The 25,045-nt window shown below is 41.3% G+C and overlaps 1 protein-coding gene across 1 annotated transcript in view; it reads right to left on the bottom strand.

The window, feature by feature from the left end:
* The window catches only part of Tmhs (Tetraspan membrane protein in hair cell stereocilia), a 166,979-nt gene extending 141,934 nt beyond the window's left edge, over positions 1–25,045 (bottom strand). Inside the window, exon 1 of the mRNA XM_067145539.2 lies at positions 24,391–25,045. Coding sequence (XP_067001640.1) covers positions 24,391–24,796 — 406 coding nt within the window. The 5' untranslated portion in view covers positions 24,797–25,045. The remainder of the gene's footprint in view (positions 1–24,390) is intronic.

The raw sequence follows: 25,045 nt of genomic DNA, 5'->3' as shown, positions 1-25,045 counted from the left end.
ATTAGTACACCTATATGAGGAACATCATGGGCTTGCGTTGCCTATGAGTGGCGCCATTATGTGAGAAACACCATAGGTCTGCGTTACCTGTGCGGCGTGCAATACCTGTGCGTAGTATTGTACCAGTATGTGTGGAACATCGTGAGTCTACACTACTTTTGATTAATACCGCAACATGAGAAATACCATGGTTCTACTTTATTAGCGATAAGTACCAATATGAGGGGACGTTGACCCGGATTTTGGACTCCTTTAAACAACAATCATCAAGATGATCATCATCAACCAATCTTCAAACTGTGTAAACTTCCTGGCAAAAAAGTGATAGGCTGAAAATTTTCTCTACGAGTACAAACATGATCGAAAGGAGATTCTTAGCTAAATGGTCAGCGCAGCGACCTTCGGTTCAGTAGACTGAGGTTCGATTCCCAGTCGATTCGAGGATTTTTATCTTAAATAGGTAATTATCTTGGCACTAGGGCGGGGTGTTCTTGTCGTTCTCAACATCTTTGCAACTCATGCACCACATTGAACACTATCCTCTACCACAATAACGTGCAGTTTCCTATACTCGGCAGATGACGCCCAGCCTCGTCGGAGGGTCTGCCTACAAGGGCTGCATCAGGCTAGCAATAGCCACATGAAATTACCTTATACCGAACGGAAGGAACACACAGAGATGTCTTGGCTTGTTAATACATGGAAGTTTATGTACTTTTCCCAATGAAATGTGTACTTCTATGCCTTTACGAGATTTTAGACTGACATTCGCTACACGCTGACCAACACGCCACTAACTTATTTTTCTAACATGACAGAACTACGAAAATTTATTGGAAAAGTGTGTATTTGAGAAATTTGTATTAAAGAGCAAGACAATAAATATGTGATTAAGTTTTGCGCTGATTCTTTCAATCAAGAATGCACGCAGCTCTTGTGTCAGGAAGTATTCTCCTACCGCATATTCCATACTCTGGTGGGGTCGCGAATGTAAACTGTGTAGCACATATAGATCTGGCGCTGTTTTACGGTCGGATGCACTTCCTAACGCCAACCCTATGTGGAGGGATGTATTCACTATTACGCGTTTCTGTGGTGGTTGGTAGTGTGGTGTTGTGTGGAGTGTGAATACGAAAAGGAGTGTGTTGTAAACACACTAACACTCAGTCCCCGAGTCATTAGGATTAACCCAACGCGATTAAAATTCTCGAACCAGTCGGGAATCGAACCCGGCACCTTCTGAACCGAATGCCCTAACGTTGATCATTCAGTCATGGAGTCTGACAAACTATCTGATAGTGAAAATGGTTGTTCTACAAGCTAAGATTTCAGTGCCCACAACGAGTGGTTATCTGCCCTTATACGGAGGTAGGAGGTAGCGGGGAATCAGGTACAGATCAAAGCAAGCTGAAAGTTTTCCGTAACTGTTGATATCGTGATATATAGTTTTACGTGGTTTTCCAACCAATGGGACTTATCTATGTCTCATTTTGGAACTTTCACATGCATTGACGTGATTCAAACCACGGCCGATTTAGTGATAAAGCAGTGGCGATATCAGTCGGCTAACGCGGTCTCTTGGCGGAGATCGTTCCGTCAGTTGACTGAAGGGAATCTGTAGAGACCTGAGGAAGATATTACAAGAAGCGTTTTGACAGATAGGGCTGGAAGGAGGAGCATTGCACGTGCGATTGCACGATGTTGACACATTCATAGATTCCTTCCCTTCGTTTTCGCCTCACTTGCTTGTTCGTTCAGACTGCTATGTTCTGTTATGCACAATTCAGAAGTGAGATGTTTGGCAACTCCAAGCAGCACGAGCCGGCCAGCAGGCTTATCTCCATGGCAACCGCAGTGGGTCCGCCCACGTTTCCATGGCAACCATACAACCTACTCCGTTCTCGCCACCCAGACAGGCAGTAAACGGACCTCCCTCTAAGAACTGTCAGAACACATCTTTCAATATTATGACTATAACTTACTGACGCTCACGTTCGAGCCATTCGTCACTGGCTTCGGAATTCTTTTATGCGAGTTAAAATACACGGTGAAATCATAAATGATGGAAAGAGTATGCAACATCAACTAAAATGTTTGCACTCAAAGAAGGAAGTTGTCGGGATTGGATAAATATAACAACTTCACGCGCTTGTACAAAGGTTAAAATAATAATGCATCATACACTGTTAGGATAATAAAGTACACACAGCTGATGAATGTGGCTTACCGAGTCATAGTTTAGCGGCATTCCAAGAAGAATAAATTGTCACCTTTATGAAATATGTTGATAATTGGTATCCAACTCTATATAGCTATTCATTATTTTAGTTCCACTACTGTATGGAAAGCCGACCCTGCGGTCTAGGAACAGCGGGCTTGTCTCTTATCTGGATGCTCGCGGTTCCATTTCGGTCAGCTCGGAGATTTTTCTCTGGATCTGAAAGCTGGTTCGAGGTCCACCCAGTCTAAGCGAGAACAACTGAGGAGCTATCGGACGATGAGATAGTGGCCCCGGTCTAGAAAGCCAAGAATAACAGCTAAGAGGAATCGTCGCGCTCACACGAGGTCTCGTGATCAGCAGGCCTTCGTGCTATTTATATTTATCGTATGGCTTTTAGTGCCGGGAGTGTCTGAGAATAGGGTCCGCTTAAGGCTTAACGTCTCCATCCGACGGAAGAATCACCATAAACATCACATGTCCTCGTTCTATATGAATAGTGCGTAGAGGTTTGGAATTGAATCCAATGAATGGGAACATCAGTCTTCAGTGAAACCCGAGTACCATTGAAAAAGAGAAATAATTCCCGCATCCCCCTCTCTCTCTTTTCTCAACATGCTGAATCAATCTGATAGTGATTATATACTGTGCATGCATTTATTTATTTAATCGTATGGTGATTTTATACAATATATATATATATACAAGAAAAAATCAAACTTTGAAGTCCATCCTTCTCAGCCATTCAGTTAAACCGGGTGTGTGAGCGAACAAATCATCAGGACTGCCAGGGTACAAACGAAGAGGACAGAGTTGCTTAATCGTCTGTTCTTCCAGGTTGCAATCGCACATTGGTGAACTGATCCAACCCCACTTGTACCTGAAGTAATTGCAACAACCATGTCCAGTCCTTAACCTGTTGATACGGCACCAGATATTCCTCGGTAGGTCAAAACCGTTTGGCTTCTTTGTGGGATCAAGATGGTGGACACTTGTTCCCAATGTTTTTGTTGACCACTCATGCTTCCAGCTTTCATTTAGGTCAAATCCATCTGCAATGAGTTGCCCTTCAGTGACACTTGCTGGTCCTCTTGATCGCAGTCGCTGCAGTGACGGATGACAGAATTCTTGGTTCAGTGGCAAAGAGGGTGATGCAAAGATTTTCTTGGCTTCCCTTAGTAGAGCTTGCTTCCGCCGTAAGTGAGTTGGAGGGATGTGACTCAGCACAGGTAACCAGTGACATGGAGTTGATTTGATGGTACCAGTAATGCAACGCATTTGTACATGTATTAATCTACAGTGAGACGTGCAACATTTATGTCTTACCAACACTAATGATGAATCCATTCCACTTCGTGATTGAATAATCCCAACTGTGTTCATATAATACTACTACTACTACTACTACTACTACTAATAATAATAATAATAATAATAATCATCATCATCATTTAGTGTGACTATTAGCTTCGTGCAGCCCTTATAATGCAGATCCTCCAACGAGAGTGGGCGGCATCTTCCGTGTATGGAAAATTACCTGTTGCTATGGTGGATAAGTGTTGTGTGATATGAGCAGGGACGTAGCCAAGTTGGGGTTACTGGGGGTTAGAACCTCCCCCCCCCCACCTTGGAATATTTACAAAACTATTGACTTTGATCATATTGCTCTTGTTCGGTATTTTAATGCACGATTTGTTTAGTGTACTGCAATCTGAAAATCAACATAACTCACTTGCACCAGGATCCTTATAATAACACTTACGCTTGTGCACACCACACACGCACAAGCACCTCTATTATGTTCTGTCATCATTTTGTACATATAACCCCGACCCCATCGGTCGATGGGTATGGGTATGCTGTGGTCAGCACAAATACCAGTCCCGCAGCCAAGGGATTAACTGTTTAAAATCCCTGACCAGGCCGAGAATCGAACCCGGGGTTCCGAGGATCGACGGTCAAGACACAGACCACTTAATTAGGGATCTGGACGTTAATATCATTGAAAGCACCACAAAACATCTAGTTCGTATGCATAATATTGGCTGCTAGTTAAAACATTATGATAATGATGATGATGATGACGATGATGCTACAGAGGTGATTAGAAACTTCTTTTGGTGTGTCCAATTTATTGCTTGAAAGTTTGATAAATTCAATTTCAGTACATGCCATTTGGATCATAATTACTGTAGTTTAAAACTTTCTCTAATACTCTTTGCTATTGTGGGTAGATAATATTCAAGTATATTTGCAAGCCATCTGTGGAATTGTGGTATTTGCAACATAGCAACTTAGAGTTTCCACTGACATATAAAAATACATTCTATCTTCGTCGTGGAACGATTTGAATATCAATGGTCGTCACTGTTCACCACGACCGGCGGCAACAGAGAAATAATACAAATTCCTGAATAGCGTATACACTATTTTTAAGAAAAGGTAACATTTTAAAACCTCAGCTAATCGGTATTATGTTGAACTAATACGTTGACGGTACAGGAAGATCTCTGGTTTCTTACCTCAAGGTCTCACCAATGAAAGCTAAAGTGAAAACGGATTCCACTCCATGAGTCACTTCTACAGTATGTGTTTGGTTTCTGGTTGGGTTACTCGTTTACCAGCGTTAACAGCACAGTTGTTTCATATACTGGAAAGAACACTGTGGTCACTAGCATGGTACACTTGTAATAATAATAATAATAATAATAATAATAATAATAATAATAATAATAATAATAATAATAACATTAGGGAAGAAGAAGCAACAGAGAGAGAGATTTTTAGAAAGAAAGTGTTAAAAATGGTCACTAGCATGGTACACTTGTAATAATAATAATAATAATAATAATAATAATAATAATAATAATAATAATAATAATAATAATAATAATAATAATAATAATAACATTAGGGAAGAAGAAGCAACAGAGAGAGAGATTTTTAGAAAGAAAGTGTTAAAAATGGAAGGATTTCAAGGTGCGAGGGAAAGAAAACAAGTTCGAAATGGTCTGAGGGGAGGAAAAAGTGAGCAGATGACGCAGTATTGGAGAAGAAAGAAGGGACAACAAATGATGAAGCATTGAAATTGTCTCGTACTTCCTTGAAGACGCTAACAGAGAAATAACAATAATAATAATAATAATAATAATAATAATAATAATGAATGTAGCATATTTCTAGGCAAAATTCGCGCTCTGCCGGCTAGACTGCATACGACCTGGACTTATCTTTATCACTTTGGTTTCTGCAAGAAGAATATTTGCCAGAACTGTGGATTTCATCAATTTTATTTTGTCCTTTAGAATCTGGTGGTAAAATTATATTCTTGGGTACATAATAAGGTCGAAAATTGAGTTTTAAGTACTGCACTCGCTTTAATCGTGTCAATATCGTGCCTGTTCTTTTCGTCTCTCCAAAATGAATTCATGAGAGTAAACGCATGTTCAACCGAAGCATTAGTCGCAGGGAGACAAAGGGCAAATTCAACTAGCCTACATACAGTAACACAAACAACAGACTGTGGATAAATGAATAGTAAGTAACTTGTTTAACATCCCGTTGCAAAAATCAAAAACCCAAATTTATTTTCAGTTTTGATGAAATCTGTGGCAGTTAGGCCTATATGTTCCGAAAAGAACTCTCGGGACATCCGGACAGATGACTGTAATCCGATTCTGTATCTAACTGACACGGACCTCTTACATTTAAAACAAAATAAAAAAGCCAAGCAGCTGCTGTTCAGCCCAAAGGTCTGTAGATAACAAGGTGGGGATCAGTGGGACGAATATTCTCAGTCATTATACTTGGCTTTCTAGACAGGGGCCGCTATCTCACCTGACCTGGCCGTGCATCGAACCCCCAGATTTCAAGACCGGTCTCTTACGTTTTAGCATATCTAAATGCCATTGACTGGGTCGGGCTAACATCTGCAACCTTCAGCCTACGAGGCGAGCACCTAACCAACTAGAACGGACGTCATTCAATATAAGTGTGAAGTGTAGTAACTTCTGGTACTGTAGGAGTTATTTCAAATTAATTTTCGGATCTCAGTGATATAGTCTATTAGGCATTGCTATTCTGTTCCCAAGATAGTGGGTTTAATCCCAACTCAGGTCGGTGTTATCTGAGGATGTTTATAAATATGATTCCGCATCGCTGCCGTCCAGCACGTTAAAGAACTCCAGCAGAGTAACATTCTAACACCTTGTCGTCTCCTAAAATACTCATCGACTGAAGAGGCGTCAAACAAATAAGATCATTATTCAAATTAAATTGTATCCAAGTACGGAAAAGTAAAAAGTGCATTTCCTTGTTACTGTGGACATGATCGATACAGAAATACCATCATTTTCAAATTCTGAGCAATGTACAGACAAAACTCTGATTTTATGTATATAGATTCAGTAAAGACTCAGGTTTTTGTTCTTCTCTAGCGATTTGACGTCGATCTAACATATTATTATTATTATTATTATTATTATTATTATTATTATTATTATTATTATTATTATTATTATTATTATTCTTTTCCTATCGCCTTTCACACACCTGTGGGGTCGCGGGTGCGAACTGTCAAACATATGTGGATTTGGCCTTGTTTTACGGCCGGATGCCCTTCCTGACGCCAACCCTATATGGAGGGATGTAATCACTACTGCGTGTTTCTGTGGTGGTTGGTAGTGTGGTATGTTGTCTGAATATGATGAGGAGTGTGTTGGGACGGACACATACACCAAGTTCCCGAGCCAAAAGAATTAATCAGAAGCGATTAAAATCCCCGACCCGGCCGGGAATCGAACCCGAGACCCTCTGAACAGAAGACCAGGACGCTGACAATTCAGCCAACGAGTCGGACTAACAAATGCTTCCGACAAAGCTAATACGGGAAAAACTGAGGTGGTGAATATACCTGCCATGCTTTTAATTTAGAATAATCACCGGCGTTTATGCGATGTATACATGAAAAACCACGGAAAATCACCTTCCGGGCTGCCAACGGTGGGGCAAGAATACGCGACCTTCCGAATGCAAGCGTACAGCTTTATAACTCGTACCGCGCAGCCAACACACTGTGTGCGTGTGTGTCAGGGAGAGAGAGAGGGAGAGAGATGTTCGCTGTAATTACAATGGGCGCTGGCACCGTAACGGACAGTGACTCAACTGACCGCACAGAACGCGGCCATGCCTCAGTTCTTCCAGGCACACTACAGCCCATGGTACCGTTAAGGTTTACTGCAAGTACCAATTACACTTCACCTTGTTATTATCAAGGGTAGGCTAAATAATTAATGAAGTAAGTTTATATCTACTAACACCATTCTTTTTTGTTCGTTTAGGCTTCTTATTAGGATATTCTGCCAACCAAAGGTGACTTAACACAGTGTAAGAATTATCTATTACTATCTTCAATATTACGATTAGCCCTACTCACTATTCACAACCGATCTCTAATTGTAGTTTCTAAGACTAATTTTGTTCTAGACGTTAACATTGTTATATAGTGTAATTTAGAACAACATATATCGCCTAAGAAAATACAAAACTCCTTCCAAAAACCTCAGGACCACGAAAAAGTTTTGCTATTTTTTGCTTAACGTCGCACCGACACAGATAGGTCTTATGACGACGATGGGACAGGAAAGGCCTAGGAATGGGAAGGAAGCGGCCGTGGCCTTAATTAAGGTACAGCCCCAGCATTTGCCTGGTGTGAAAATGAGAAACCACGGAAAACCATCTTCAGGACTGCCGACAGTGGGGTTCGAACCCACTATCTCCCGGATGCGAGCTCACAGGTGCGCGCTCCTAACCGCACGGCCAACTCGCCCGGTGGACCACGAAAAACCAATGAGCGCGATTTAACAAAACAAAAACACCCCCTGCTATTTCTGATACGATGTATCTAAACCACTTCTTTCTTTGGCTTTTCCCCTCATTTATCTGTAGTCCACACTATAGTCGTTTAAGCACAGTTTTGCGACCAGATGTCCTTCCTGGCGCAACCCTATGTGGAGGGATGTGTTCACTATTACACGTTTCAGTGGTGGTTGGTTGCATGGTGTGTTGTATGTAAGAGAAGAGGTATATTAAGACGACCAATATCACTCAGCTACCTAGCTGGAGGAATTAGCCAAATGCGTCTAAAACAATCCAACATGGAATCGAATGCGTGCTCCTCTGAACCGAAAGCCACTAGGCTGACTATTCAGCCAAGGAGCCAGACTATCTCAAGGTCACTTTTTAGTTAAAATTTCGAACAGACAGTAAGTAAGAGCTTTAAACTCCTGCATTAGATTTATTTTTTCCATTGAATTTTGCCTCGCATGTATCCCCCTTTTTATGCACAACTTTCTTGGTTAAAAGTAGAGCAGCAGAGAAATCACCATGTATCAACCCTTATCTATCGACTCTTGACTGAAAATATACCTGAATATCTCTCCAGTAATTTCCGTTTTCTATCTTCCTTTCATGACCGTGACACGCGATCTGGGTCAACAATTGCAATATCTCCACATCATACATCTGCCTTCAGTAATTCTTTCCTTGTGTCGGGCGCTAGAATATGGAATGCTTTACCCCACTGAAATTAGAAATTGTTCCTCATTAATTACCTTCAAAAGACAGTCTAAAGATTTCCTCTTGAATACGTAGGCTATATCATGTAGTTATGTGTGAATGTGTGAGTGAATGTCTGGAGCAAATAGTTCCCAAAAGTTTACATAAATTACTGTTATATTATATGAATTCCACCTGGAGTAGTTATTGAATTTATTTTTCTAATTTTAGACTTAGGATGTAACTTTTTAGTTTTGATCTATATTAAGTTATATTATTATTTTATTATATACAGTGTGTTAAGTTTGAATATTAAGTTTGTATTCAGTATTAAGCCGCATAATGTGGTTAAGTGTAAGAGAGGGCCAAGAGCCCTAACTTCGCCACAAATAAAGACATCAATAAATAAATAATAAATTAGGCTATAACAATATTGATCGTTCTTGCTCAATGTCTACCATGTAAAACCTCTGTGACCTAGAATTCCCAGCTAAAATTCTATTTGTGTTATTTCAATAATATTCTTATTAAAAAAAAAAACAGAACAAACGAGGTAGTCACGTGGTATGCTGGTTAGCAAAGCAGCTTTCTGCCCGACTGACCCGAGTTCGATTCCTTCTGCCATAAACTGAAGATTTGTGTGAATGGCTAGAACATGGTCCATTCACCTCAAGTAATGTAAATGAATGTAGAGGTGGGTTCAAATCCTGCTATGAGCCTTCCTAAAAAATCTTCGCTGTGGTTTCCCACTTCAATTCCCAATGAATGCCAGGATGTACCGATACTACAGTATAACGGCCACGACTATTCCTCTCCTGAGGCCTACGACGTATATGTTAGATATCATAAAGCAACAATAACCATCATCATGTTTCCCCTCCAATCCTAGCACGAAGCGTAGACAATACAACTACTAGGGTTATAAGACAGATTTCACACTTACGCTATGTATATGACGGTTTTAACTAAGACTACGCTATGACCTAAGATGAAGCAACAACATTTCATACAATACTGTTGCAGTAGGGGCTGCTTAACCGAAGCAATAAACGCGTGTACGGTTCATCCAAAAGGACGTGGGTTCGCTTCCCCGCTAGGAAATCACGTCAATTCCTTGAGACAAAGGCGGCCCACTTAGTGTCGACATTACGGATAGCGGAGCCATTACCTTCCATGCATCCAAGAGCCTTCATGACCTGCACAGAGATGACTTGGTCTGGCTTTGCTTTGATGGTAGCAATCACACTGTCCGAACCCACAGTGGCCTTGCTTATGGTTGAAATTAGAGTAAGGAATTGTTAATTTTACAAGGATGACCCTGTATTGTAGGAAAACGAAACAAATCGCCCACCAAGATTATTATTATTATTATTATTATTATTATTATTATTATTATTATGCTAGTTGCTTTACGTCGCACCGACACAGATAGGTCTTATGGCGACGATGGGACAGGAAAGGGCTAGGAGTAGGAAGGAAGCGGCCGTGGCCTTAATTAAGGCGTGAAAATGGGAAACCACGGAAAACCATTTTCAGGGCTGCCGACAGTGGGGTTCGAACCTACTATCTCCCGAATACTGCATACTGGCCGCACTTAAGCGACTGCATCTATCGAGCTCGGTCAACCAAGATTCAACTACGGTACCGTATATAAGTATTCTCGCTCTTAATCAATTATGCTCTGCTGTTCCTTCTGTGCTATTTTAGGTAGCGTGATTGCATGCCAGTTTTCTGACAGACATCACATGAGCACACGATTCAAAGCAAATCCGCAAGACACAAAAGGCGAAATTCACGTTTTATCTGAAAGAATTCTTCTCATAGAATAACTGCCACCAAAACCTACACATCTCGTTTCCAACGTACACAAATGCGTTAGTCAAGTTTGGAGACGATACAATAATTTATACGACTGCAAGTTTTAAGCAGAACACTTACTACTTCTAAGCGAGCTATAAACTAAGCCTACACTATTAATTTCAACATTTCTAGCGATTATTCGTGCTCAATTTGGAGACGGTACCATCAAATTCACGTCTTGATATCGAGGAAATAAAAAGGATGAAATGTAATATTTATCCAAAATAACTTACTTTCCGTACAGCAGCATTTAATTTGTGCGACCAAGAACGGTGTGTACCATATTTGGAAATGATCCGATCGCTGTCCACAGATGCAAAAACAAAGACTCCCAGAAAGCATGTTCACTATATCGCTCGGAATTTACAGACTTAAACTTCTTAGGGCTTTATATAACTATTGATGATATCGTGATCATAAACACGGGGCCCTTATGTGCAATTCGAAACACTAGGACACAACTCCACGTTTATAAAATTTCGCATGCACTGACTAGGTTTCAATCACTCCAGCTTTGCTCTCACTAAGCTGACATGTCTGCATAGTTTGACTTTCACCGTGAGGTAAAAACATGTTTCAGGTGCAGGAATTCAACCTAAGTGCTGTCTTCCTGTAACGCAATTACAGATCAAGTAAAGGAAAAAAGAAACTGTCAACTCAATCCGCTGAACCCCGAGCTTTGTACCTTTTCTTGACGCTTCGCTGCCTTCGCTGAATGTAGCGCTTATCGGTTTAGCCGACCTTCGGTTACTCTACGTGAAATTACAAGAACACTACTGCCAAGGTCACATATGGGCGAATTTAGAGGACATCAATTTCATATTTTAAATAATAATTAGAAAGCGTTCAGTAAATCCAGTGGTGTATACCATCGCCATCTCCAGGCCAGTAGTGATTCTTCGCAGTTGACGAAAACGCTCACTAAAGACGGAGAAGGGTAACAGTACAGCCTGAGGGATTTTTGCAGGTTTTTCCCGCTTACTGCCCAAGTATGCCTTTGGTGGCAAGACCTAGTGTTCTCAGTGCAGGATGTCTTCTGGTATGGGCTAGAACAATTTTGTTACTTTCATTAATTTCAGTCTCATCCTCGACTTTGGCAACATTAAAGTGACCGAGGTATGAGCGATGCTAGTAGTGCCATTCCTTACGCAGCCAGTCCTTGTTATGGATGGTGTAAAAATATTGCTCGCAGAGTCAGTTGGTGCGTTCATTTTTAAATAATAATGCTATTGGCTTTACGTCCCACTAACTACGTTTACGGTTTTCGGAGACGCCGAGATGCCGGAACTTTGTCCCGCAGGAGTTCTTTTACGAGCCAGTAAATCTACCGACACGAGGCTAACGTACTTGAGCACATTCAAATACCATCGGACTGAGCCAGGATCGAGCCTGCCAAGCGTCTCAACCGTCTGAGCCATTCAGCCTGGCACCGTTCATATTGGTGGTCTTGGCAGACTGATATGTAATAGCAACTTCTGGTTCAGTGTGGAAAGCAACGGGAAACTACCTCACTCATTTCCCTAGTACGCCTCTTCAGTGACACCTAGGACACCCGTGACAGCTGATGGTGGAACTGTTGAGGATCAAACCAGCCTCCGGGCTGAGCACTTAACATACACATACTGCCCAAGATTCGTAAATGACAACGCTGTGCTGGCGGAAAGTGAGGAGGAACCGACACAGGAGATAGAGGTCTCTCTCAAAGTCTTTTAACATGAGAAGCAAAACAAAGACCAACATCCTAGTACGAAGCAGCCACGGCGCACACAGAAAAACACAACGCACGCTGGCCATGCAACTGCTGGAAAATGTGGAGACTTTCGCACATCTCGGAAGCAGGATAACATGAGATGGGAAGTCTAAGAGCGAGATTTTATAGCGAATACACCGGGCTAAGAATACCTTTAATAAGAGGTGTAACCTCTTCACCTCAAACAGCATAGACAAGCACCTCAAAACAAATCTGCTAAAAAGATTGCGGCCTTTTGAAATGTGGTATAATCGGAGGATGTTCATAATTTCCTGGGTGAAAAAGAGACTAACCAAAAGGTTCTGCGGAGGATTGAATTGGCGGGGCAATGCTTGTGGAACCTAATATGCAAGTTAATAGAACAGGCCTGTGCCCAATCCACATATCCAAAGCACAAAGGAATGCTGAAGAAATTTTTGAAGGAGCTGTGGAGGGAAGGAATGCTAGAGGGCTCGATCGATATATCGATCAGATCATTTGGGACACCAGTTGTCACTCCTCGATACTTCTGAAGAGACTAGCCCAAGACTGAGGAACTGCTTGCGCCACCTCAAACCAATCTTAGTATTGACGACGCAAGAAGAAGACTGCTACAAGTTCGATTTACTACAGTAAAAGGAAATCAGGAGGAGTATAATATTAACATATGAGGATTGTATTGCATTTACACGGCTCAAGAAGAATTCAGAATTGATTGTCTTTTTTCTTCTCCCATAAGTGTGCCCAAGTTTGAAAATCTCGTGAATTCAAATCGGGTCAATAAATTGGAATTGTAAGCCCTCCTCCCCTACTAGTATAAGCTATATATCTCTCGTCTTAACTCGCAATAAACACGATGAATCCATGTCTCAAGTTTAACTTACACTGAGCTTCAATCATATGCATGTAGAGAGATTATAAAAGAACTGCTGTTGTTGTTGTTGTTGACTCCTCACATAAAGGAACTTCTCGGGATATCTTTGGTTAATGAACCCATGAACTTGCGAGGGTAAAAGCTGCATAATAACGATATTCTGTAGTAGTGCAACTATTTAGAAATAGGAAAGGAGTACATAAACCTCAACTTGACATACGACACTATCCCCGCAATATCCTGTAATAAGTGAAGGAAGAACTAGAAGAAGAAACTATGGGGAGTCGTGTACCATCCCTTGGAGCGGAACCTGGGATCTTCTAAAGATCGAGTTTCTTGCTGTTGTTGCTTGATGCATGGGGCTTGGTACTGCTTATGCTAATGATGGTGCGAGAGTTAACACGTCCAGTTAAGGAAAGATGAAGAGAGATCAGCAACTATATCGCTGAATCATCATCGTCGTAAATGAAGTTCCACAAGTCTACTTACCAAACGGACCAACTGAAAATCAAGCCCACTGTGCGAAACCAGGGCAGCCAAGCTAAATGTGCATTATGATTCCAGTCCGTCAGGTAGCCATGATCGTTAAGGCGTGAAGTCTTTATGGTCTGGCACCGCGGTTGGCTGGTTTGAGGCCCATTGGTAGAATAAATTTCACCATCAGAATACTGACCGACAGGGTAGGAGAGGTGGTGATATACCATTTATAATCACTAGCGTGCTGCAAGTCTAGCTTAAATTTAAACATATCCGCAGTGTTCATATATAGTGAGGACGTATGGCGCTGTTGTAGTGATTGGTCCACAAATGGCAACGTTAAGCTTTGAGCAGACCTCTTGGTGTTATTCGACAGTAGTAGGATATGTGCTGATATGGAGTTTCACCCTCTCCCTATCTCATTATCCCCCCCCCCCACACACACACACACGTCACCCATGGTGTCAAGTAGAAAGACATCTTCGGAGGCTACAATAAATAAATAAATAAATAAATAAATAAATAAATAAATAAATAAATAAATAATCTTCTACCACTTTTTCCACACACTGTGATTCGCGGATGCGAACTGTGTCGCACATATTGATTTGACCCTATTTTACGGCCGGATGTCCTTCCTGACGACAACCCTATGCGAAGGGATGTAATCAATATTGCTTGTTTCTGTGGTGGTTGGTAGTATGGTGTGTTGTCTGGATATGAAGAGGACAATCAATCAATCAATCAATCAATCAATCAATCAATCAATCAATCAATCAATCAATCAATCAAAATCATTCCATAGCTACCCCATGATCTTCGGTTTAGTTAATCGTGGGAATTATTACCAAATACTTGTATCGCACAAGTAAATACTATAGTATAAATGCCTACTTTACATTTTCACAATATTTTTCAATACCGAATTCTAGAGGAAAGTACAGTTGGATTTCTGGAAGTTTTACTTCTACAGAAAAGGACACTACATATTGTAATCAACTCGCCCATGACGGCCCACTGCAGGCCTCTTTTTATTAAGCTTTACAGATAAATCTATTCAATAGATAAAATACGGATTTGCATGGTCTTTGTAAAGGTATACTCCGAGAAAAGTTTCAAGATCAGTATCATCAGATCACTGTTACACGACCTCATTTTTCGACTACAGAATAGCGGGTTCCTGATTCGCCGCTGGCAAGGTTCTCGAACACGTAGGGCACGTCTATTAATTGACCTTCGTTCTGATTCGAGGAAAATTTCCAATCTGCACTTCTCTGGTATGCAGTCATTTAGTTCAGGCTTCAAATGGCGTTAAGAAACAAGTAAATAGGATGATACGGAAAATAATTCAATTCTTCTAAAATATAAAACTGAAATAGAATAAAATTACCTATCGGCGAAACTACCATTTCCTGGTCCATCACACTGACCGATTGTGAAATAAACAAAACACACTTTCTGAAACAGACTCGAGACTGAAAACAGTAAGATGATTCGGTAGAAGTAACTATTATTCCATGATTATTATTATATGATGATGATCTGTAATTGCAGTCCATCATACTATTATCGACTTTAGCAGACGTCAAGGTGCGAGAGGTTTGCTCTAAACTGTTGTTAGTAGTTACAGATATCTATTGACTAGGTCAAGCAAGTTTCTGACTAATGAGTTACATTGCCCAGCCGAAATATACTCTAGTTGTACTGACATTCAGATATATACAACACTTCATACTTATAGAGAGTTTTTTTGATAATGTCTCCTTTTTTTGGTTCCATCAGCATTAGCGACTGTGGAGGCTTACTTATTCGGTACAGTTTAAGTACGGATAGGCAAAATCCTCTCCGAAGAGTTCCACATCTCAGCTGGTGTCAGACAAGGATGTATCCTGTCTCCAAAACTATTATACGCACTATTTTTGAAAACTGGGATTGAGACATCACAATATACGGAAAGCTTATCAAAAACCGGAGATATGCTGATGATACTATGACCATAGCATATAACGAAATTCGATCACGAACATTACGAACCGTCTGAGCGAAACAAGTGCAGAGTTTGGTCTTGACGTAAATATACTAAGACGACCACAGTAATGATAACAGACCGTTTAAACAATTTCTGTCACTTGAAAAATGTTGATGGTTATGAAGTGGTGACAAACTTTATCTACTGAGCGAGTTTGCCCGGCGGTTAGGGCGCTGTAGCCCGAGTCAGACTTTGCCTTCGGTCAGTTCAAGAGGCCACAGAGTCGACTCTTTTCGACTCCGTTCGCGACACACGATTTGGATACGTGGATTGGGCACAGGCCTGTTCTATTAACTTGCATATTAGGTTCCACAAGCATGGCTCCGCCAATTCAACCCTCCGCAGAATATTTTGGTAATGTATGTGTGTACTTTCGTGGCCTGAAGATTGTCACAGAGTCAGCACGTGGAGCAGCTACTGTGAATGTAATTGGAACGGTGTTAATGGTCGTTGTTGTGAGGAGTGTTGTCCTGCTGTTTAACACTGGTGAGTTGTTGCTGTTTAGATGCACGCTGTGTTTGACTGTGTGAATTACTGGATTTTCGGGAGTCGAAACAAGGAACAGTCATCGCGTGTCGTGGGGGTCCAACCACCCGGTGTTCAAACCTATCTGTCTGCTCTCAGCTACTGTACCGGGTGACTGGACGTCGAGGAGAAATGAAAGTAAGGCGAGCCTGTCAATAAGGATTATAGCCGTCTCAGGTAATACCAGCTGAGTGAAGAGGACAGACTTGTAAATAGGCAACAATTAGTGAGTAGTAATTCAACCCCAAGCTCAGAAATCTGTCTACGCAGCAGGTATTAATGGCAATTAATATGTCACCGCTGCACATCAGGCGACAGGTAGCTGACCTGTTTCCTCCACGGGATCTTAAATGGGCATTACCGCTCGGAACATCTTGTCTCACTCTTCTCTCTCCGTGTTCCTTCCCGCTCCACCAGAACCAAAGACCTTCTTCACATTCCCCACACTCAGCACTCAATACTTCAACGATCTTTCCTAATCCGCCTCCCGACACTCTTTAACAATATTAACAGGAGACAAGAACTCGATATAGCATCAAATAAAAGTGTATTCGAGAGGTGTGTAAATAGCCTCTTAAAGATAAGTTGATGTGAAGGGATTATACCGCCATCTTGACCCACGACGACTTGGCTATCAATATGGACATTCTTATGGTTTTCGATTTGGACAGTTATTAGTAGGCTGTGTACCTGATCTTGTTATATTTTGTTATGTTTGTTATATTTTATTATGAAAGTTTACGTTGGTTAAATAGTCTGTTGGCAGTGCAAGTGAAATTTGCTCAGTGTAGCTGTATCTTGTGCTTTGTGAATAAATAAATAAATAAATAAATGGTTGAATAGAATTGGATATGTGTGGGTGTGCGCGCGCTAGCGTGCAATTATTGAGTCATTCCGAAATAAATTAGAGCGATATAACAGAATAATATAATTGCACTTCGCTATTTTGGGGAAAAATAAAGTTCAGCAGCTGCCATAAATATACAGATTTTGTTTTACTTTCAGTTTTTAAGAAAATGTGTAAAATTTGTGACTTACTAAACATTTTGTAAAATGAAGTATTGATTAGGTAGAAAACTCATCCTTCACACTTGTGTGCTTAAATAATCAATACGGACAATGAAGCTGATAGATTATAATTACCGCAGTGATACATTTAATTCGCTGTGTACAATATTTTTCATCAATGTGGTTCATTAAAGTATTATTTTTTCAAGAATATATAATTTTTATTAACCCTACTTACAAAATTTGCTAAATCTGGGTATAAAAAATGCAGGAAGGTGGTTTCTTTGAGTGGGAAAGACGAATCATAGAGGGGATGAAAATTAACAAAATGTTAGCATGTATTGGCGGGGGGGAAGCAGGGAAGCAGGATCACGTCGGTACAGCCCTGAAGCTGATATGTCTTCCAACCACATACCTGTTGCCGCAGAAACTCACCTACCGGTAATATAAAATCCTACGGAATATGAACCAAAATTTTTATACAGAATTAACAGAAATATGACCAACATCTCAGAAAGGTCAAAAATATAACCTAATGCAAAAATAAATACCCAATATTTTTTTTTTTTGCTAAGGGCTTTACGTCGCACCGACACAGATAGGTCTTATGGCGACGATGGGATAGGAAAGGCCTAGGAGTCGGAAGGAAGCGGCCGTGGCCTTAATTAAGGCACAGTCCCAGCATTTGCCTGGTGTGAATATGGGAAACCACGGAAAACCAACTTCAGAGCTGCCGACGGTGGGATTCGAACCCACTATCTCCCGGATGCAAGCTCACAGACGCGCGCCTCTACGCGCAAGGCTAACTTGCCCGGTCCTCGGAATTTTCTTCAGAAGCCTTACACATATATTTTTTTTACAGTAGTTAGAAATAAATATAAATCTCTTAGAACAAATATGACAAAGCATAGAAATCCGCCCCTTAATTATTATTGTTATGGTATCCTGAGCGTAAAGATCAGTTGGTAGTCCAATCAACCGGTATCCCAAGTTTCCTGAACTAAAATATTGAACATTTTATCGTTGTTTCAATAATGCGAATAAGATACCATCCCAGCATTTAGCCTGAGACTAGAGAAATCAAGGGAAATCTCTCAGAAATGTCACAGTCAATAACCTTTGATCTGAAGTTTAGTTACCCACCATTTGTATTATACTAGCAACTTGCTTAAGAACAGTTGAAAACTGTTGAATACTATGGTGTTTTTCTAGAGTATATAACTTAAAAAGGATGCCGATTATAATGACGACTTAGATTAATTTTTAAAATAACACTTCCGATGACAACCAAATGACGAAAGGAACCACACATTGAAAGCAATACACCGAATCTGCTGACAAGAAATTAAGTTGCGCATCTTAAAAGCAACTCAGCAAAGGTCTTTTTTTGTTCACTCTGGAAAGTGTGATGGTTCAAAGACTAATTCTCATACACTACTTTCACCCACGTAAAGATTATCAACCTCACCTCTTCTCAAGCACTCTTCACTCTAACTTATGTAATAACGAGAATACTCCGAAACTTCACTTATTCAAAAAATAATATTCAGGTATCTCACCCAGTATCAGTTTCCTATTCCGTTTAATTCATTAACATGGCAAAGCGTTTTAAATACTACACTAGGATAACGTGATGTTAGGATGGATTCTTTCTGAAGGGAGTGGAACGGCTCAGACTGAAGGAACGCAGGCAATTTGAGCACGTCAGGTAGTATCTGAAAAGGCTCGAACAGGCTAGCCTCGTCTTGGCAGATTTATCAGCATGAAAAAATAATTTTAAAAAAGCTCCAATGGAGCAAAATTCTGTCACCTCGGCGTCTCCGAAAGTCGTAATAGTTAGTGGGATGTAGATCCAATAGCTTTATTTTTCTTTCTCACGGAGACAGGAAATTGTTCCCAAAACAACGGGATTATCAACCCATAACAGGATATCAGTTACCGAGCGAGTGGTTGCACGGTATGAGTCATGTAGATATCAGCTTGCATTCGGAAGATAGTGGGTTCCAGCCCAACTGTCGATAGCCCTGAATTTTATTTTTTCCGAGGCTTCCCATGTTCACACTTTAATTAAGGCCACGGAATCTACAGGGCGAGTTGGCCGTGCGCATAGAGGCGCGCGGCTGTAAGCTTGCATCCGGGAGATCGTGGGTTCGGGTGTGCAATCATCAGTCACGTGTAACCATTAAGTATTGAAAACCTGGAGGATTGCCTCTGTTTTTTTTAAAAAAAATGTATTCTCAATTATGTATGCCTCAAGTAAAGAGGCACATATTAAATGCATTTCAGAGAGGATAATTTTGTTTCCTGTGAATTATGTAATCTTGAAAGCCTCAAGATGAAAGAGGTACTCGCACAACGCATTTCAGCGAGAATAATTTCAATCGATGTGTATTTATGGCCATTAAATTCACGACTCTCTGTCTTCAGGATTGCATTACAATTGTTTCTAAATCCTACAGATAGAGGGAAGGGCGAGAAACCATAAACCATCTTTAAACCACTTACTCTAATTTCCTTTGGCTATAGTTCCGTGCCTGCCACTGACCACTGGTCATACATGGCAAGTAGTTCGAGGGATCGCTGATTGCCTTGCATGGGAGCAGCGGTTCTGGACCGTTAGTTGTGCCAACACCCAAGTTGTCCGAGTAACAGGAATGAGAATATATTACATATACCTAAAGGAAAGAAAAGTGTCTTACTATTTCTCTTTGATAATATCTCCGATCAATAAGAACCATTTATGTCCAATTTCCTATCCTAACGCGACACCTGAGAATGAGACATCACTTCTCTCAAGGCTGGAAGAAATAAAATATCTTCATGTTTATATCACAAGAACCAGTTGATGAATAGCCACGTTATTGCCTCTATCATGTCGCATTGCTCGTTGTAAGGATTTCCGCACTACTATCGATCAGACCACATCCAGGAGAAAGAGCAAATGGTACCTAATTCAAATAATATATATATCATCGGGACTTCAAGGTGAATGAAGGCCACACCTTAAAAGTGGAAGTGAAAATAAATGCACAGGCTAATTCTCAAACAGTACCCGTCTCGAAATCTTCTAACTATTCACAACCAATAGAATTAGAGGCGTGGTTCGGGCCGTGTAGCAGTTGGCTTGCATTTGGGTGGTGGTGGGTTTGAATCCCACTAATGGCAACCCTGAAGATGTTCTTCCGTAGTTCCCCACTTGCACACCAGGCAAATACGGGGGTGTACCTTAAGGTCATGGTCGTTTCCTTCCCAGTACCTATCTGAATAAGTGCGACGTAGAAGAAAATGGCGAGCGGAGTGTCAAATGCCGGGACAGTTTCTTTTCACAGACCACAGAAGACTCCTTCCACCTCCTTACCCGATTTTATTCACCATCATTTCATTTCCACAACTGAGATTGGCGATACGAAGGACATCCGCTCGTATAACTTCCTCATCAGGAAACGGGGCCGAGGGTAGACATACAAGGTAAGAACGAAAAATGTCTTAGAACCCAGCAAAAAGTCATTAATATATTGTGGACAAGATCTTTCAAATAGGTCTATTGTTCAAGTATTCTGTTGGAGACTAATATGAGTGCATCAACGAAAAATGAAAACTGCTGGTAGGCATTTCTTCAAGGTTCATGGCCGATGATTCAAGTCAAATCTCTATCATTCACTCTCCGCTTCTTTTTCCTTTCATTCTTGGCAGGTTCGACCCAAGCCCAGTCCGATGGGGGCTCAAATAGGTAATTTACCGACACGGAAAAGAACTTCCGTGGGACCAAATTCCGGCATCTCTGTTTCTCCGAAAACCGTCAAAGTAGTTAGGGAGACGTAAAACCAACAGCATTATTGTTATCTTTAAAACATTTTTATTTCACTTTCGGTCTGTTAGACCATACAGCCAACTCTGTACTTTTATAACTATAGATTGTGCGACGAATTTATGATATGAACTTATACACACGAGACGAACACGAACCCATTCACAGAAATTATCCATACACAGTTAAAATCCTTCACCCAGCCGGGAATAGAATCCGGGATCCTCTGAACCAAAGCCAGTACTTCTTTCTTATGTCGAAGAGAGTGGCTCAGACGGAAGAACACTGGCCTAGAAGTCCAAGTTGGGGGGCGGGGGGTAGATTCTGGTTGTTCGGTGGTATATGACGGTGCTTAAATTCGTCAGTCTCATGGTGGTAGTTTTAAGGCACGTAGAAGAACTCTTACGGAACAACACTTCAGCTCCTTGGCATCTCCGAAGACCGTTAAAAAAAGGTAATCAGTGAGATGTAAAATCAGTTATTATTATTATTATGTCAGTACATGTCACTTCCAATAGTGTACGAGTTACCTTCACTGCAACTCGCTGATTAAATTAACCACCTCTCAGTTCCTGCTTTGCCTTGCTGTTATGGCTGACAAGTCATCCCCTTTTCAGTAGCGATGCACACGTATGTTTAGCGGTGCACATTCAGTGAAATGGGCATACAGTACAGACGGACAAACCATTCCCTCATAATGACCTGTAATAACGATTTAAGATTTTGTAGGATCCTACTATGAGAAGAAAGCTGTGGCACACTATTCTTCTTTTTTTTTTGCTATTGGCTTTACGTAGCACCGACACAGATAGGTCTTATGGCGACGATGGGACAGGAAAGGGTTAGGACTGGGAAGGAAGCGGCCGTGGCCTTAATTAAGGTACAGCCCCAGCATTTGCCTGGTGTAAAAATGGGAAACACCGAGCTCGATAGCTGCAGTCGCTTAAGTGCGGCCAGTATCCAGTAATCGGGAGATAGTGGGTTCGAGCCCCACTGTCGGCAGCCCTGAAGATGGTTTTTCGTGGTTTCAGGGCTGCCGACAGTGGGGTTCGAACTCACTATCTTCCGAATACTGGCCGCACTTAAGCGACTGCAGCTATCGAGCTCGGTGGCACACTATTCCATAAACATTATGACACTATCAAACGAAAGCATTTGAGAGAATTTCATGACTGATTCTTATCCGTGAAAGCGAGAGGAAGTACCTAGGTTGTCTCAGCTATATGAGCATTATATCACATACTGCCCGATAAGTGTATATTCTCAAAGAGAATAACTACCACAACTCATAATGCTGAGAGCTTTACATATCCAAGAAAATATGAAAATTGTGAGAACCGTGCATTTCTTTATAGAAATAATTGTATCCACCGAAACAGCTTCAAACCCACACGGAAGTGATATTTAAAAAAATACTTAACTGTCATTTTCATGGGGGCGGAGGGCGCAATAGACAAGTGGCATTGCCCCTGGCTTCTCACCCAGACAGTCGCGGTTCAAATCCCGACCAATTTACAGAAAATAGGAGCTTTGAAATGAAGTCACGTTCTTATAATTCAACTTCCACGTCAAACTGGAGGTCCCGTTGCTATCATCATGACAACATTCACGAAAAACTAATTCGTCATCCTCTCTTTATGAAATTAAAAGAGAGAAGATGGTGACCAAATCCTCGAAGAATGACTGTAGTGACGAAAGAAAGAGAAGGACCAAGAATGCTTTCCTAGGCTTGGCACACCTAGTACATCAGGTTCGGAGGAGAACAATAGTTCACCAAGAAAGATGAGGAAATGTAGAGGTCCAGAACAAGTACGACGAAATAATGCCAGGAGTTGAGGACCTGTGGTCATCAAACACGATAGGTTAAGAGGGCTGACTTACTCCCCCCCATGACTTTAACCACAGTGACCATACGGATCCAGACAAAAGCGCCATGCACTGCTATTCAGAGAAAGCCGACGAAGTCTTCCGGATACACCATTCACAACGAACTTCCTGATTATATGGGCAGATGTAACGAATGCATGAGAATGTTGTACTTTTTCTCCTATTTTATTTATCATATTGTAGACAAACTGGTTGGTGCAGAGAGGCTGGTACGGTTTGTTGGATAATTGGCAAAGTGGCCTATATAACTACTTCATGATCAATATTTTCAAATATTATTCTGGAGTGAGTGTGGAGCCTCCGTGGCTCAGGCGGCAGCGCGCCGGCCTCTCACCGCTGGATTCCGTGGTTCAAATCCCGGGCACTCCATGTAATATTTGTGATGGACAAAGCGGAGGCGGGGCTGCTTTTTCTCCGGGTACTCCGGTTTACCCCGTCATATTTCATTCCAGAAACATTCTCCAATATCACTCATTAATCATTGCCCCACAGGAGTGCGACAGACTTCGGCAGTCGGCACAATTCCCACCCTTGCCGCTAGAAGGAGGCTTCATTCATTATATTCCTGACCAGGTCGAATGACTGGAAACAGGCTGTGGATTTTCATATTCTGGAGTGACTAACGTCAAGTTGTTAACATGCCTTTTGCTGTAGGTTTTAAAGGACACAAAACATCCATGTTTTCTCCTAAAACGAGTGTTCTTTGGCATGCGGTAAATTTACTGACAACAGTTTCTCGCGTTTAAGCGCTATTAAATCCGAACCAATTGAGTCAGAATTCTATCCTTGAGCTCAGGAAAGTGTGTTTGACTACCTCTGTTGAATAAACGACCGCGACTACGTTCTCGCTCGATTGTTCATTTCCATTATCAATTGCTATCAGACGAGAAAAATCCTCGTGCAAAATTATCTGTCACGTGTATTATTCTACCCAGTTGCAAAAGCGAGACAGCGTTATAAGGGACTTATGAAGAATAACTTAAGACAAAACTCTAAGTCATCAATTCATTCCTTCCGTTTCTATGGTACTTTTTATTCCCAAATAAACCTGTTGCCTGACTTTCTAAATTAATCTTGCTGTTGTTGTAGAGGCACTTGAGGTGACAGCAAACCATCTTTCTGCTCCGAGCCAGAGGAAATAACCAATGAAGGTTAAAATCCCCAACACGGCCGGGAATCGAACCCAGGACCCTTTGGGCAAAAGGCCAGCAAGCAAACCAATTAGCCATGGGGCCGGACATCAGGAAGATTAACTCTACTGATAAAACTAATTACGCAGAGAAGAGTTCGTGATTCGACCCACGACTTATAACACCGTAGTCCCCCCCCCCCCCCCCCATCCCTATTCCAGTATAAAATGTTGAACATATCTGAACTATGCAAGTACAGTATAATATCTTTACTGATTGATTGAACTTACCAGAAAGCACCTGTATCCAACCGCAAATGTAGAAGACAGTGGTAGACTGGAAGAAGAAGAATAACAGCATGGAGCAGATGGTAAGTAACGATAGAATGACGGATAAACCCACAAAAACAGTGGCAGCTCTAAATGCATCACTGGGGATGCTCTGAAGATCATCGAGACTTCCCTGACAGTCACCATTAACTTCACTTCCTGCACGGTAGTAACACCTGGACCATAAGCCAAACCGACCACGATAGTCCGTATCTGCTATCCACTCCGGGGTCACGAACGCCACTACTCCTATTATTGCATAACATATTGTGAAGATACCCCAGAGCACACCAATTGCTTTCGAATTGCGAACGTAGTTGGTAGCGTACATATGTGAGGATTCAACATATTCTACTTTTGAACCCATTGTTAAAACAGTTTTACCCACACACGTATATTCAAACACAATGACAAAACAACAGATACATACAACAAGTTTAAACTAATTTAACAGTGTGGTCATTTTCCAGATAATTTAAATATTTCGATCAATGCTTGATTTTTGGACACAATGGTGACACCGGTTCATTTTCGAAATGTCAGAACAAAACACGCACACATACACACTAAACTTCCAGACACGAAGACATATGTAAGCAGCTCCTCCCACCACGGC

The sequence above is a fragment of the Anabrus simplex genome, chromosome 4 (genome assembly GCF_040414725.1).
Source record: "Anabrus simplex isolate iqAnaSimp1 chromosome 4, ASM4041472v1, whole genome shotgun sequence".
In the NCBI taxonomy this organism is placed as follows: domain Eukaryota; kingdom Metazoa; phylum Arthropoda; class Insecta; order Orthoptera; family Tettigoniidae; genus Anabrus; species Anabrus simplex.
Note: the sequence above shows the minus strand (reverse complement) of the source record. Positions and strands in the feature narration are given on the sequence as shown.